The sequence below is a fragment of the Tachysurus vachellii genome, chromosome 16 (assembly GCF_030014155.1).
Source record: "Tachysurus vachellii isolate PV-2020 chromosome 16, HZAU_Pvac_v1, whole genome shotgun sequence".
NCBI lineage: Eukaryota > Metazoa > Chordata > Actinopteri > Siluriformes > Bagridae > Tachysurus > Tachysurus vachellii.
The window spans coordinates 16152875-16169466 of NC_083475.1; the positions used below are offsets into that span (position 1 = coordinate 16152875).

A 16592-nucleotide genomic window follows, 5' to 3' on the forward strand; every position below is an offset into this window, starting at 1 on the left:
CAATTTATACATTTAATAAGATCACATTTTCGATACAGTCGTGAGTGCGAAGAGGTAGATGGTGTGTGTGGGTGGATCATGCAGACACACTGTCTATTTTCATCTGAGCACTGATGACATTTCAGGTGCTGAATTGTTCAAGAATTTTCACACAAGACAACACAACACAACAAAAGTGCGGTGCTGATTAGTGTGTAGTATGTATTGTAGCGTGTATATTGTGTGTCGGGGATTTGTAGAGATGGTGGATGTGAGTGAAAGTTATGACATTGTGAAAACAAAAAGCCTGAAGTTAGAAACATAAATCTATGAGCAATACTGTGGTCCCACACAACAACAAATGAGAAGTACAACAAAAGCTTGACAACAAAATACTGAAAACTATACATAGTGCAGCTGCTCAAGGTGAAATGCTTACAGTTTAGGGTTGTGGTAGCCCAGTGGTCAAGCTGTTGGTCTATCAATCAGAAGGTTGTGAGCTTGAAACCCATATCCACCAAAACTGCCACTGCTGGGCCCCTGAGCAAGGCCCTTAAACCTCAATTGTATGAAATAAAAATGTAAGTTGCTCTGGACAAGGGCATCTGCTAAAGATACACAAGACACAAGTGAAGATGTGCTGGGGATTAGTGTGGTTAGTGGGTAGTGTAGTTAAGCCCTCTTTTGATGCCATCATTAGGTGTACAGTTATTATCTGTATTCCGTCTGTTGCTGCTGACCATTTGTCCGTTCCTTTAGCCACCGCTGTTATGATATTAATTAATTTCTTTCTCAGGATTCATTCTTAGTTACACTGATATGGTAGTGTGTGTTGTGCTGATAAGAATATTACCATGTGGATTATGTTGCTAGGGTTATAAAACAATGTGTACACAATATTTAGGAGCAATCCTCTATATATCGGCCAGATTGTTAGCCTGGGTCAGAGTACACAGTGTGAAATCAGGAAATAAGGAAACCAGGAAAAAACTCAGACCAGTTGCACACATTAGGTAACAGACCAATGACAGGACAGGCGACTAGAATCAAAACATAATAAAAAAATAAAGCATAATAGCAGGATATATACTGCATATACAGTAGAGAGGGTGGATTTATGACAACAACACTGCTTTCACATAGATGTGAATTGTTGGAATGTATATTTATAATCACACCCTCCAGTGTCACCCAAATGAGGATGAGGTTCTCTTTTGAGTCTGGTTCCTCTCAAGGTTTCTTCTTTTTCCATCTATGGAAGTTTTTTCTCACCACAGTCGCCTTTCTCACCTCAGGCTTGTTCATTGAGGACTAAATACAAACACATTTAAATATAAGTCTAATATTAATCATGAACCTTTGTATAATATTAATCTTTGTATAATATTAAACTTTCTGTACTTTGTTTCTTATGTTCTGTAAAGCTGTTTGGAGACAACCTCCATTGTTAAAAGCTATGTGCTATACAAATAAATTTGAATTTGAATTTAGATGTTTTATTTAGTGGATTCCAGATTTCTTCAAATTTCTTCTCATAACAGTTTCTCAGTCATTCTGCATACTAACTGTGGTTGATGCTCACATAATATAATAACTTGTGTGGAAGTCTTTCCACACATATTACATTCTGCGAATGATTAAATATTCATTACATTCCAAATGTATTGTGTGTTTAGGTAAAACCCAGGTCATGGGGGAGATAAAGATCGCTCTGAAGAAGGAGATGAAGACTGAGGGAGAGCATCTGGTACTGGAGATCCTTCAGTGTAGAAACATCACGTACAAATTTAAGACTCCTGACCACCTGCCAGGTATTTTGATTATCGTGATTAACAAATTGTTAACCTCACATTATTACAGAACTTGCACAGCAACCATTTCAGCAAGAGATAAGAAATCTTACATTTGCACAACTTCAAAAATATATATTTAAATTGAAATTTCTGAAACCCTGAGACTGAAATTCCTAAAATGAACCCTGAGACCCTGAGACGTTCCCATTTCCCATCAGGTTCACACTCTGATTATTATCTTCGTCCATGCTCACTTACTTTCTCTATTCTCTCATTCCTTGTATCTTTTTTCTTTATGTCAGCTTACTTCAGGTTATTTCCCTCTTCCCTTTTGTCATTTTTTTTCCCAGCATCATTTAATTTCTTTATTTTCCCTCGTTCTTACTTTCGTGCTCTTTCAATCTCTCTCTGTTCTTTTTCCTCCTTTCTTTCTGCCTCCCTTCCTTCTATCTTAGTAACACTCACTGGTGCTGCTCCTCACTGCTGTTGTGTTTTTAAACAGACATGTACGTCAAGCTCTATGTGGTGAACATAGCCACACAGAAGAGGATCATTAAAAAGAAAACTCGGGTGTGCCGTCATGACCGTGAGCCGTCCTTCAACGAAACCTTCCGTTTCTGCATGAACCCTACTGGACATTCCATTCAGGTGAAGTTTCACATTTAGTCAACAGAATCCTCACATTCATTATATGCTACGGAGACAAGCACAGTCCGAGTGGCTTGACTGGCTCTGAGTCAGCAAATTAAGTTTCCACTCTAGGTACATTGCTAATTTAAAGCACTTTAGGCCACCACAGGGATTTTGTTATGACCAGCTGCTCCCAACCTCATTCTGTTCAGGTCAAAATGACCTATTAAAAATGATTACTGAGCAAAGTACAATATGGGAATTTATGTTCGGGTTAAAAGACCTAAATACAGACGCCAATTTCTATTATAGAGATTGTGTTCAGTCATATGAATCAGTGTTTTTTTTTTTTTTTTAAAGCTTTACAGTAAAGGCTCCTGTTAACTGATATTAACAAACCAAAAACTTTAGCTTTAATTTAACAGAAAGTGTTTAAAAGCTAAAAGGTTAACCTTTGTTTAAATGTGAATGCACCTCACTACGATTTCTACAATCTATAACTACATGACATTTATTCCAGCGAAATTCTACACAAACACTCTTACTGTTACTACATGAAACTCATTCTAAAATTTCTAAAAACCTCTTCATATTTCTTACTAGTTCTAAATTTAGTACATTTATATTTATGGTCTAAGGAGAAGCGGCCAGGTTTTCACTTTACTTCAAGTTATATATATATATATATATATATATATATATATATATATATATATATATATATATATATATATATATACTGTATATATACTGTATATATAGTATATTCTATCCCTGGGAATATTAGAACTGAGTTTTTAGCCTCGGTTTTGGATTTTTACCAGAAATATGTCCATGAAGATGTTTTATGTTGGACATTTTGGATTCCAACAGTGAATTACTTACACAGAAGTACTTACTGTGCCTTGCATCACAATAAATACAGACTGTAGCTTACACTTTCTCTATGATGTCATAATGCTAAATACGGTACAGCGGTTTGTTCACATTAACTAATGTGTTTAATAATGTCGGCTCTGAGAATTTTCAAGTAAATCATTACTACTTTCTCTAATATACTTCCATCTCTAATTGCACACACACACACACACTCACACACACACACATGATTCTCAAGCATGTGAAGGACTCTTTGTGTGTCAATACACAAGGCTTTCCATAAATATTGTTATTCCAAATTATTGCAAATTATTCAAATTAAGATACTTTGGCTATTTTTTAATAAAATATATATAAAATAATTAGTTATCCTGTCCAGGCAGCCTTGTGCCACGAGTCTCCATATTTCCCCGACCCAGTAGAATAAGCGTTGTAGCGAATGGATGGATGGAAAATAATTAGTTGCTTAATGCAAGTTGCACTGAGTGCAAATATTTACTGACTGGTGTGTCTGGACAAAGCTTTAATATTAAAGGAGTAGGAGGCACACATTGATGACATTTGGTCAAAGTGTTTGGTTAGTTGAAATGTAGCTTCTTGGCTATTGATCACTATAGTAGTGAACAGAACACAAGGTCCTTATCAGTTCCACTTATTTATTTATTTTTTTATATGCAGCTCTTCCTGGTATCAAATGGGGGCAAGTTTGTGAAGAAGACTCTGATCGGTGAGGCCTATGTGTGGCTGGACAAGGTGGACCTGAGGAAGAGAGTGGTCAGCTGGCACAAGCTGCTGGCCACAACAGCCCAGATCCAGTCCTAGAGGAAGCAGAACTGAGCACTATAGTTTAACATTCACACACACACACTCACATACACACAATCACACACTCTACAGCCTGTAGAAAAGCTACTACACTGATAATCTTAGTCCCATGTCAGGGATTATGCTAATCTGCAATGGGGTGAGGTGGGGAACAGGGAGCAGGAAGTGTGCTGCTTACGTAAGTGTTTCCTGCATTTACACTGACGTGCATGGGGTTAAAGGTCAGCCTTAAGTAGGAAGTAGAGCAAACTAAGATGGAAGGGTTGTGTAAATGTTGAGCTGATTTCCATACATCTGTATACACGCACACACACACACTCACCTGAGTGTATGTGTGTGAGAGAGTACACATATTTGTATCAACATAAATAGTCACCGGTCTACAAAAGACAGGACAAGAATGAATATGTTATGTTCATTCTTCTTGCATTGCACACTTCTTACATTTTCTTCTTCTTCTTCTTCTTCTTCTTTGTCTTCTTTTTTTTTTTGGGACATCTCACTGCCAAGTTCAGGTTTTAGAGCACCTCACACAGAGAAATGATCTATCATAGAAGTATAGAATTATATCATATAAACTTTAATTATCACTCTTAGAAGGATTTATTTATGATAGTTTGCAGACGGTAGATGAAAGATATTGTATTATTTTTGTATGATAGATCCATTATTAGAGTCACATTTATCACTTCGTTCTCTCTCTCTCTCTCTCTCTCTCTCTCTCTCTCTCTCTCTCTCTCTCACTCTGTCTCTCTTTCTCTCTCAGATGTTATAATGTGTTGGAAGAAGAGATCATAATAGTGGATTTAAGCTATATTTTGAAATATTTTATAGATATCAATAGCTAAAATCTGATTTATGTGGTGTTGTAGAAATATGTTTGGCTGGTGTCTACTCATATTTCCTTGCACAGAAAGAGAACTGATGCCCTTGTGACATTCAATCTGAATTTGGTTGAGTTAGATCTCTCTTTTTTGAATGAACCATTCTGTTGAAATGTGGCTCTTCGGGATTTAAGTCTACCAGAGAAAATTCTTTGGCTTCACTAAGGTCATAAAATCCCATGGAGAATCATACAGATCTTCTCAGATCATCTTTCTAATTGGCTCCTCTCTTTATTTCCGTAGATGAATGTTGCCATAAGATGTTAAAAACATTCAGGTAAAAAAATAAATAAATAAATAAATAAACATTCTTATAGATGTTTTGCACTTTGTCTCTAGCATGTCTTGAATGTAATGTTCCATAGTGTAAGATAATTTAGAGATGGGCAGATAAGCAATTTCCCTAAAATCCCAGTCGAGTGTTGCCATGCTTGTTCCTATTACCTCAATTCCTTAAATAGTCACTTAATCAAAATTCCCAGACTGAATGTGGTGAGCTATCGTAAAGCTTAAGCACAATGATTAGTTGAATTAGTTGTATTAGGTCTAAGAAAAAAAAACCCTGCCAGGTCCACTGGGTCCTGTGAAGCACAGCAAGGGGTCTGCATTATATAAGTATATATAATTGGATTTTTTTTAGTTATTAGCCTGTTTAAATGGTCTTTTGGGTTGAATCCAAATATCAGTAACTCCATAAGTAAGTCCATAAATAATACTAATTTGAATCCAACAATTATTTGAATGAATTGACTGACTCTTATAACGATGTTTTTGAGTGGAAAGTTCAGGATTAACAAGTTGTCTGGCTTCTAATGATCAAATATATTATTGATATAATATTATAAGCTTATTAGGAATCTAATATTATATAATTTATAAAAATGAATCTGTACTGAAAGGATCAGCTTGGCAAATGCTCACATAAGTTGAGTCAAGACAAGGACTGGGTCTGTTTTTTATTTTTGATATTTTTTTACTGGATATCAAACTCAGTGTCTTTATTATTTTCCGAAACTCTGTTGCCATATTCTGTACGCAGACGTGCGCACTTACATAATGTGCCATGTGTAAGGTGTTTTGTTGTTTTTATTTAAACCGCTTCAACTGTCTTGATTAGTGGATGCCATAGTCATTATAGTCATTAACCTGGATATATCATAACCAGACTCATTAGTTCATTTGGTACAGAAATACAAATACGAAGGCTTGGTTATAGGGAACTTTTAATCTGTGTCATACTTTGGCCATATCCACAGGATGTAAGCGATTCTATGCAACCTACATGCATCTGGTATATCAACAATTTATGTGTCAGAGAAAGCATTATGAATAAGAACTCTTTTTTATATTTTTCTATGCTTTTATGTATGCTTTTTTTGTTTGTTTTATTTTTTTATTTAAAGGCCTGATTACTGAAAAAGTTATGGCTATGAAATTTCTGTTATGTCATGCTGCACTAAATATGAAGATAACACATCGAACCTTTACACTACCTTAACCTTCATCCAAGAGCTAGATTCCAAGAAAGTTCGGATGTATATACATTAAACATAAATATCGACGTGTCTTGTGGTGGGTGATGTACATTGTGTGTTTACAAAGGTCTCGTAAGCACCTTTAACATTTAAACATAGCATCATCGGTTAGCAACGTTTATCGCCCATGTCATGTATGAAATTTTTGTTAGAACGTTCATGTACAAACATATGCACCAACTGAAACGTAGTCCATGCATATGTTTTCTTTATCCAAATATTAATATTCATATCTATTCAATCACGCTCCTGATTTCAAGATTCAGTGCATGTTTTCCCACTTCACCACTGACATAGTAAAAAAATAAAAGTATTTCTTATCCTGTAAATAAAACAAAGCTTTCTTTTATACACATAGGATTTTTTTTTTTTTTGTTAATTTTCCAGTTCAGTACAAAAAGCATGTGTGAAAGCAAACAGCAGAGAGTGAGAGAGACACTCTTAAACACATGCGCTACGTGGAAGGAAAATCTCCACACTTTGCCTATGACCAACCCGACCCAACCTGCACAACAGACACAGAATTAAACTGTGATGAGAAACTTGACCCTGTTCACGCTGGTAGTATCAGGACACCTGTGATGTACTCACTTTGGATGTTGCATGTTTTGTTGGTGATTTGTTCATACTATTTTTGTGTCCAGATTCTGCTCTACGAAAAGAAAGACAATGCGCCTATTGGGGTAGGGGTGGGGAGGTGGGGCGGTGGGGTGTGATGGGGTAATAACTGAAATTATTATCTAAGGATGTATGCTGACTGTACAAAGATATGCTTGTATAATCTGTCTGGTTTTCCACTCAATGTAAACTGAAAAACAAACAAAAAAATGAACTAATGTCATGGTTTTTTGTGGTTGTACACAAACGGTATTGATAAATTATGCAAATTGTGCTGTACAAAAGGCTGTTGCCCTAAATAGTCTAAATATTAAATAATATATGTATAATTCTCACAGAGAATGAGTCTTGTTTAAAACACCTTTTTTGACAGTTGATTTTGTACCAAAAATAGAAACATAGTGGGAAAGGGAAAAAGAAAAAAAGACAAAAGTTTGCACACACTCTGTTATACTCAACAGACAGACAGACAGACAGACAGACAGACAGACAGATAGATAGATAGATAGATAGATAGATAGATAGATAGATAGATAGACAGACAGACAGACAGATAGATAGACAGACAGGTATACAGATAGATAGATAGATAGATAGATAGATAGATAGATAGATAGATAGATAGATAGATAGATAGACAGACAGACAGACAGATAGATAGACAGACAGGTATACAGATAGATAGATAGATAGATAGATAGATAGATAGATAGATAGATAGATAGATAGATAGATAGATAGATAGACGGACGGATAGATAGATATACAAACAGATAGATAGATAGATAGATAGATAGATAGATAGATAGATAGATAGATAGATAGATAGATAGACGGACGGACGGACGGACGGACGGACGGACGGACAGACAGACAGACAGACAGACAGACAGACAGATAGATAGATAGATAGATAGATAGGTAGATAGATAGAGGGCTGTAAAGTGTCACGCATTGAGAGTGATAGTCACGCATTTCGGTCTTTTCTCCCTCTCTCCCGCCACACATCGTATTTCTCACGCAGAAAAACTTTTTGACTATTTATCATATATTTAATAAGCCGCAGCGCCCAAAATGTATCAGTCCGCACCGCTGTCTCTATGGAACCGGGCAGGAATCAAGCGCGTCTCTCCTGGAGTTCTTAGTCGAGCCTGACACTTATCAGCCAATCAAAAATAGAGGCTACACAATAGCCAATCAGAAAATAGCTCTATTGTATCTGGGTAAGATTTAACGCAACAACCAATGAAAAAATTACATTCATTAGCGAGGGTATTTTCAATGGTCGGTTTGAACAAAACAGCTTGTCTCTGGACGGGACATTGTCCTCAATCATGACCCTAAAAATGTCTGGGCTTGAGCCGAACTGTTTTAAATAGGAGCAACATTACAAATGATGAAGGAGTCCAAAAAAGGTAACAAACGTAATAAACAACACCAGTCATAGTCTCTCTCTCTCTCTCTCTCTCTCTCTCTCTCTCTCTCTCTCTTACACACACACAAATTCATAAATGGAAATTAAAGAAATACTTTGTATTTGGTTAAATTGTGGTCAGTTATCCTTACCAAACACAACAACTCCCCCATTATTTTTTTATTATTAATTTTGTTTTATTTTTGGCGGGGGGGGGGGAGTTGGAGATCTCACGCTTGCCTGTTTTCAAAACTTGAGAGCCCTATAGATAGATAGATAGATAGATAGATAGATAGATAGATAGATAGATAGATAGATAGATAGAAATTTCTCTTTGCGTTTCTATCTATTTTCATTTTTAGCAGAGGTCAATTCATCATTCAGCCATATTGCTTTATTTTGAAAATACATTTGCGGCCATTTTCCCTGGATCATGAGGCGGTTTATCACTTGCTTCACATACGACAACAATATTACAATTCAAGAAGAAATCTTGTGTTCATGTGAATATTACTCCTTTCTGTATTAACATGGCAGACGACAACATATTTAAACTCTTAACCAAACTGGCTCAGGATGGGCAGCTGTGTAAGATTAAAAAGCAAATAGAGGAAACGAGCCATATTAAACAGTCTATTAATGAACGTTGTGGGAAATCTGGAGACACTCTGTTGCATTATGCTGCCAGACACGGACATTTAGACACCGTGAGGTATTTTATTGAGGAACTGAACATGGACGTCGAGATGCACAATAATGATTATAAACGAGCTTTACACGAAGCTGCTTCCATGAGTCACGAGCAGTGTGTTCGCTATCTTCTCGACAAGGGAGCAAAAATTGACTGTTTAAAGAAGGCAGACTGGTAAGTTTGTAAAGTCTGGAGTTTATTACTCATTGTTTTCATGTACTAGTGATGGGAAGTGCAGCCCCTTTCAGTGAGTCAGATCAATCGGCTCAGCTTAATAGTATCGACTCTCAAACCGCCAGTTAAACTCGGACAAAGGTTGTGATAATACGAGCGTCATTATTCTTCTTGGATAATATTTTTGAAAGAGGTTTCCATAAAAGCATTTTGATTTAAATTATACTACAAGATATACCAAAACTTACTGATGTGTTTAAAAGAATCGGCTCAAAGAGTTGATTTGGAATCAGCCGTATTTAGTGTAAAATATGGTAGACCTCCGTTACCCACCATGCCCTTCGATAGCTCAGTTGGTAGAGCGGAGGACTGTAGTGGTTACAGCTGATATCCTTAGGTCGCTGGTTCGAATCCGGCTCGAAGGAAGCGTTGTTTTTCGTCAATGTAATTCGTTTTCTTTTCTTTTTTTTTCTACATTTCATCGCTAATAAAATAATCAAACGTCCTTTTATTACAAATTTAGTCTTTGTAAACAATTACATTAACACCAATCACAAGCATATCCTAATTATATTATATCACTCAGATGGTGTTGCTGTAATTGACAGGTTTATATTAATGCGCTTGTTTAAGTAAGTTTACATTTCTGTTATTCACAGCTAAATCACTGGGGTGTGAATGTGGGACACTGCACGTAATCTGTTTTATATTAATTGTAATTGCTTTGCAAATAGTAATGGTATAAGAAGAAGAATACACTTTGACGTTGATTTGACATTGAAAAACACCCTCAAAAAACTGTGGAGATGATGGTGGACTTTAGGAAAGACCCCTCAACACTACTCCCCCTCACAATATCCAAAAGCCCGGTGTCCTCTGTGTTGACCTTCAAGTTTCTGGGCACTACCATTTCCCAAGACCTGAAATGGGAGTGCAACATAAACTCCATTATCAAAAAGGCCCAGCAGAGGATGCTGCTTTCTACGCCAATTAAGGAAGTATAAATGGTCTGCTACAGGAGCTGTTGATGCCGTTCTATACTGCAGTCATTGAATCTGTCCTGTGCACATACATACATCACCATCTGGTTTGGAGCAACAACTAAACAGGACAGAAACAGACTGCAACACACATTAAAAACAGCAGAAAAAATAATTGGTGCCCCCCTGCCCACTCCCCAGGACTTGTACGCCACAAGAACCAGAAACCAGGCAGGAAAAATCACTGCGAACCCTTCTCACCCTGGACACAACCTATTTCAGCTCCTCCCTTCTGGCAGGTGCTACAGAACTCTGTTTACCAAAACTGCCAGACACAGGAATAGTTAATTTTCCCAGACAATCACCCTGATTAACAACTCACCATAATTATATACCCTGCTTCATATCTATAGGTACTGCATTATCAGAACTGTCAGTCATCACATCATCCGTGTATGTCACACACACTATTGCTGCTATATATTGTACAAAAGCATAATATTACACAATATTGTTATTTGCACTACCATGCACTTCTCACACTTTATGTACATAACTGATCAGACATATATTCTGTATTCATCTTTAATACTCATACTGTCTATTGTATCACATCTGCATTGTCTTGTATAGTCTGTATCTTGTATAGTATAATGTTATTTATGTCTCTACTTATGAGAGTGACAAACAGCTGGAACCCAATTCTTTGTGTGTCTCAAGTGTGTCATACTCGGCCAATAAACCAGATTCTGATTCTGATTTAATCAGTTAATCCATTTTCACATCTGATTTTACCAAAATAAATCCTTTCAGGACTCCACTTATGATGGCGTGCACCCGCCGTAACCTTGAAGTTATCAGACTGCTTCTGGACCACGGTGCTGACACGACGCTGCAGAATAAAGACGGCTGGAACTCGTTCCACATTGCGTGTCGAGAAGGCGATCCGGCTGTGATCGAGCACCTTCTGAACGTCAGGCCAGAAACGTGGAGGACACGGAGCAAGACACGCCGTACTCCTTTACATACTGCTGGTATTGCTGAACCACAAAACCACAAATAATCCATTTAAACTGACAACTAAAGCATGAATTTGCCAAAAATAATCACTGTATTAGTACAATAAACAGGGGGGCACGGTGGCTTAATGGTTAGCACCTTCGTCTCACACCTATAGGGTTGGGGGTTCGATTCCCGCCTCCGCCTTGTGTGTGTGGAGTTTGCATGTTCCCCCCGTGCCTCGGGGGTTCCCTCCGGGTACTCCGGTTTCCTCCCCCGGTCCAAAGACATGCATGGTAGGTTGATTGGCATCTCTGGAAAATTGTCCGTAGTGTGTGATTGCGTGAGTGAATGAGAGTGTGTGTGCCCTGCGATGGGTTGGCACTCCGTCCAGGGTGTATCCTCCCTTGATGCCCGATGACACCTGAGATAAGCACAGGCTCCCCGTGACCCGAGGTAGTTCGGATAAGCGGTAGAAAATGAGTGAGTGAGTGAGAGAGTACAATAAGCAACCATGTGCTTACAATTATAATATAGGCAAATAAGTGGTTACAAGAGATAAACTTGTACAGTCATTCCCAATGGCTTATTCTCACAATCGACTGTTGTAAAGATAAACTGCATTGACTTTGTTTAAGGACAAGCTGACATAATTTAGGGTTCTCCTTTGTTCTTAGATAAAACAAGAGATTGAATCCACGTAACTACTGTTAGTAAGTTTTAGTTTTTTGGTAAAAGTCAGTTGTTTTTTTACCTAGGTTTAATCCCTTACTTGTGTTCTAGCTCTTCATGGGTGTCTGGCTGTTGTCAAGATTCTTCTAGAGCGGTCAGTAGCTGGTATTGTAAACATTTTTATTTGTCTTATTCCACAGAAATTTGTTGTAATTGTTAAATTCTAATTAAATTTTGACAGATTGAACGTTTTTATTTACAATAAAATTTAATGGTGTTAAGCCTCCACAAACCATAGCCACTGTTTTCACTTACATTATAGCAGCTATAAATAATCAGTGTTTTGTTTTTTCTCTCTCTCTCTTTTGAAGTTAATATGACACTATGAGACTCACGGCTTGTTATGAACATAGCATTGCATCTACCTGTGCTGAATGATGGAAATTTTTGTGCTTTATCCAAAATTGTGAGAAAAACAAAGAAAACTGAAATGTGGCTTTATTCAGTTTGTAGCTCCTTATACTGTGTAATAAAACAGTACTAAAACCAAGATTTTTCTGTCATCCAGATGTGATTATAAGCCTGATGAGAAGGACAGCTGCGGAGTCACACCGTTTATGGATGCTGTGAGAAATGGACATCTGAGTGTAGCCAAGCTGCTGCTGGAGAAACACGAAGTAAAATACAATATGACTGGTCAATTATCTGAGCCTCATATAGTAAATAAAAACATATTGTTAATTAAGTGTGTGTGTGTGTGTGTGTGTTTCAAAATAGGCCTGTCCAACTGCGGTGGATATTCTGGGAGCGCAGCCATTACACCAGGCGTCTGTAACAGCACAAGAAGAGGCACTGCATTTCCTTGTACATGAGCTTAGCATTGATGTGAATGTGAGAGCCACAGCATTGGAGCTTACAGCTCTTCATTATGCTGCTAAGGTCAATTTGATCAACTTCTAATATAATGGATAAATCCGTTCAAATTTTAATTCTCTCTGTCTAATGGTAACCATTATGGTACAATGCTTTTGAAAACGTCCCCGTCGGGTCTGGTGTATTTTCAGGAAGGACACACAAACACCATTAAAACCCTGCTGCAGTTAGGGGCTGATCTTCATGCCAGGGATAAGAAAGGACGGTCAGGTAAGATACTAGATTAACAGGAGTTTGAATCTTTTTCATTCTGTTTGGTTGATTTTACATTGCATTGATTTTCAATTGCACTGAAGGTTTTTCCTCACCATTACTATATTTTTATCTTTTTGTTTTTTTCCCCTCTTCTTTAATTTTCTTCTATAATTCCCAGCTTTACACATGGCATGCATCGGCCAGCATGCAGTCACAGCGAGGACCCTGTTGCAGCTGGGACTCACAGACTCTGAGGACAGCATGGGCAGTACAGCTAGACAGCATGCCAAGAAACCAGACATAACCAGAGTGTTCGAGACACCCGAGGAGCCAGAGACTTAACAAACAGCTATCCAGATAAATGTTATTCAATTAGAATACTAAATCAGATCTGTGTAGATGAATTTGAAAGAAATCAAGTGCTTCTGTGTGGAAATGTACACAAATTTTGTGTTTCTTTTGAAGTAAAAGGCAGTGATGTTTTCTTGAGTCTAAGTTCTAAGTTTTGTCAGATGAGTCCTTACAAAGAAATTGTTATTGGAAATGACACAGAATTGGATAGATGGATGGATGGATGGATGGATGGATACATGAATGCATTGAACTTTATTGTCATTGCAAAGTACAGGTACATAGCAAAAAAAAATGCTGTTTAGCATCTACTAGAAACGCAATAGTAAAAAATGTGAGCAAGTCTGTGGAAAGGAAAAACTCCCTGAGATGATATGAGGAAGAAACCTTGAGAGGAACCAGACTCAGAAGGGAACCTTATTCCCATTTGGGTGACACTGGGCAGTAAATAATGTACATGTAAATAATGTCCTTTCTACAACAGTTTATAGTCGAGTGGATTTAAGCAACCGAGAGCTTTTAAGAACTAATAGATCAGGGTAATTTCCAAGTTCACCACAGACCCAACACTAATTCCTTCCTGCCAGTCTTCAAATCATCACAGATGAAGACCTTACCATAAAGCTGGACGACGCAACAATGGTAATTATTTATGATAAAAAAAGGTAATTATTACATAAATATTTATTCTGCGCAAATGTATGCATTATATACATTGTACGTACAACAGTAATCAAGATAATATACATAAATGGAGGTAAACCCGGGTAAGCAATGAATGTGCAGTTATATACATTTAGAATTGGTAGAAAAGATGCAACAGAATGTACATTGTGGAGCAGAACTGTTATGTGATTACCGATAGTGAAGTATTAGTGAGACATTAGGGTCCTAGCTGTGTAGTGTAGCGTTCAGTTCAGTATTTTTAAGGTTGTGGGTAAAAAACCCAGGTTTAGATACTGTATACTGTAAACCCTAACCCATACTTAGTTTCTTTATACCTACACACTTGATCCAAGCCCCAAATCTTCAAAACAAAGTGAATGAAAACACAGAATGCAGCATGTACAAGCTAAAACCCGTGCAAATTAAATTAGATCCTAAATTATAAAAAGGGATCCCATGGAGGAGGATACATATATAAATGTTATCATAGTATAGCAGCAAGTGGCATATTCTACTTTTGCTTTAGCAGTAAAAAAAAAAAAAAATAGAAAACACTCCTAACAATCCAATACATGTTACAGTACAATATCTTTTTTTAAATTCATGTTCTACTGGTCACATATACAATCATACACAGTACCACATGCAGTCGAATGCTTTTTAGGACTGTCTATTTTATACAAATGTCATCACAGATAATAGGTCAAAAAGGGGATTTAAAGAAAATAAAATAGAATACAGTGAAATAAAATGCAATGGAATAAGATAAAAATTTGATGAAAGAAGACAATAAAATTAAAATGAAATAGAATAAGATAAAATAACATGGAAATAGCTATGCAAACTAGAGAAGCAAATGAAATAAAGTGGCATTTGATGTGCAGTGGAAAATAAATAGATAAATATTTTTTAAAATAAATGCAGCATAAGAAATGGTACAGTTACTAATGAAATGTGGAGGTATGACTATAGAATGTAATGAATAAAGTACATATGTGTAATTATGTGAATTTTTTGTGCATAATTATATGTTGTCTTTATATTTAATATTATCCTAACGTTTATCTTTGAGACAAAATAAAAAGTGTTAAGGCTTCAACAAGCACCTCAAGATTGTTTATGAATATAATATACTCATTTGAAAATGAACTGGCAAATGACATGGAAGGATTAAAATATGTTATAGATCTGTCACAAGAAAATAACCAACAACAGGATGGTGTGATGCCATATGTCAAGTCAAGTCAAGAAGCTTTTCTTGTCATTTCAACCATATACTGTTGTAGTACACAGTGAAATGAGACAACGTTTCTCCAGGATCATGGTGCTATATAGAACAAAGACAAAGCTACTGTATATAGAGATACATACAGTGCATCTGTGTGACCTGGTGCAAACAGTGCAGGACAAGACAAAAAGACAAACAAGACAGTGCAGGACAAAAAATACAAGACAATACACAAAAGACAATACACAAAAACAGCACCAATCAGTGTAAATACTGTATGTTCAACCAATATTGCAGGTGCAGAAATACTGGAATGTACACATTAGTATTATAGCAGCAGTTACATGAGGTATTGTAATGTATCGTGCAAAACAGCAATCGACTGAAATATGAGACAACATGTGCAAAGAGAAAAAACAGTGTGCAAAACAGCATGTAAACAATTTGATAAGATGGTGCTGTAGACATGGATGTAAATTCTAAGTTCTACAGTTGATTGTGCATGTGTGTGTATGTGTGTGTATGTGTGTGTGTGTGTGTGTGTGTGTGTGTGTGTGTGTGTGTGTGTGTGTGTGTGTGTGTGTGTTGTGCTCGGTACAGTTCAGTTCAGTTAATGAGGCACATTATAGATTGTTTAATTACACAACAATTTGCCAACATTAACTTATATACATTAACTTATAACATTAACTTAACATTAACTTACTTAATATATATATATATATATATATTTTTTATAACTATTATAAAATAACAATATACTTTATATCCATTTCTAATTGCACTTAATGCTGTGGAATGTCCACGAAGCAAGGTATTTCTTATTATCCCAGACATTATATATTTTTTTTATTACTACACAAATGAAAAGTCCCTGTTGTAATTTGTTGCTATATAAATGTAAATGATAAAGCATTAATAAGGTGCATTAATATAAACTTATAAACAACCGCTTCCGACCAATCAGAATTGAGGATAGAACAGTACTGTTTAATAACAATGATTGATATTGAGGATTGTATTTTCTTGTCTGTTTTGGCACAAAACGGTCCTGTTTATTTTACAACTTTACTCTTTTGACTATTAATTAATATTTTATGCAGTTTTTGATCCATGACGAGAATAAATATTAATTATTATGGCTCC

General features: G+C 36.5%; 2 protein-coding genes and 1 non-coding gene across 9 annotated transcripts in view; all 3 read left to right on the forward strand.

Annotated features, from left to right (window-relative positions):
- Positions 1 to 7197, forward strand: part of pcloa (piccolo presynaptic cytomatrix protein a) — a 61437-nt gene extending 54240 nt beyond the window's left edge. For all 7 annotated transcript variants that reach the window (XM_060889800.1, XM_060889803.1, XM_060889804.1 and 4 more), the window contains 3 exons: positions 1656 to 1790; positions 2275 to 2420; positions 3960 to 7197. In XM_060889800.1, the coding sequence (XP_060745783.1) occupies positions 1656 to 1790; positions 2275 to 2420; positions 3960 to 4103 (425 nt within the window). In that variant the 3' untranslated portion in view covers positions 4104 to 7197. The remainder of the gene's footprint in view (positions 1 to 1655; positions 1791 to 2274; positions 2421 to 3959) is intronic.
- A 1798-nt stretch (positions 7198 to 8995) lies between these two features.
- ankrd16 (ankyrin repeat domain 16) lies at positions 8996 to 13685 on the forward strand. The gene is made up of 7 exons (XM_060890069.1): positions 8996 to 9422; positions 11216 to 11436; positions 12185 to 12227; positions 12642 to 12750; positions 12851 to 13012; positions 13138 to 13216; positions 13380 to 13685. The coding sequence occupies exons 1-7, from the start codon at positions 9088 to 9090 to the stop codon at positions 13541 to 13543; spliced, it is 1113 nt and encodes a 370-aa protein (XP_060746052.1). The 5' UTR covers positions 8996 to 9087; the 3' UTR covers positions 13544 to 13685.
- trnay-gua (transfer RNA tyrosine (anticodon GUA)) lies at positions 9761 to 9847 on the forward strand. The gene is given in 2 exon segments: positions 9761 to 9797; positions 9812 to 9847. It is a non-coding gene; the product is annotated as a tRNA-Tyr (tRNA).
- Positions 13686 to 16592: the final 2907 nt, after the last annotated feature.

Coding starts and splice junctions, on each gene's coding strand:
- ankrd16 (XM_060890069.1), top strand. CDS start 9,088: ATGGCAGACGACAACATATTTAAACTCTTAACCAAACTGGCTCAGGAT. Junction 13,013..13,137: donor CTCTTCATTATGCTGCTAAG/GTCAATTTGATC, acceptor GTGTATTTTCAG/GAAGGACACACAAACACCAT. Junction 13,217..13,379: donor GGATAAGAAAGGACGGTCAG/GTAAGATACTAG, acceptor TATAATTCCCAG/CTTTACACATGGCATGCATC.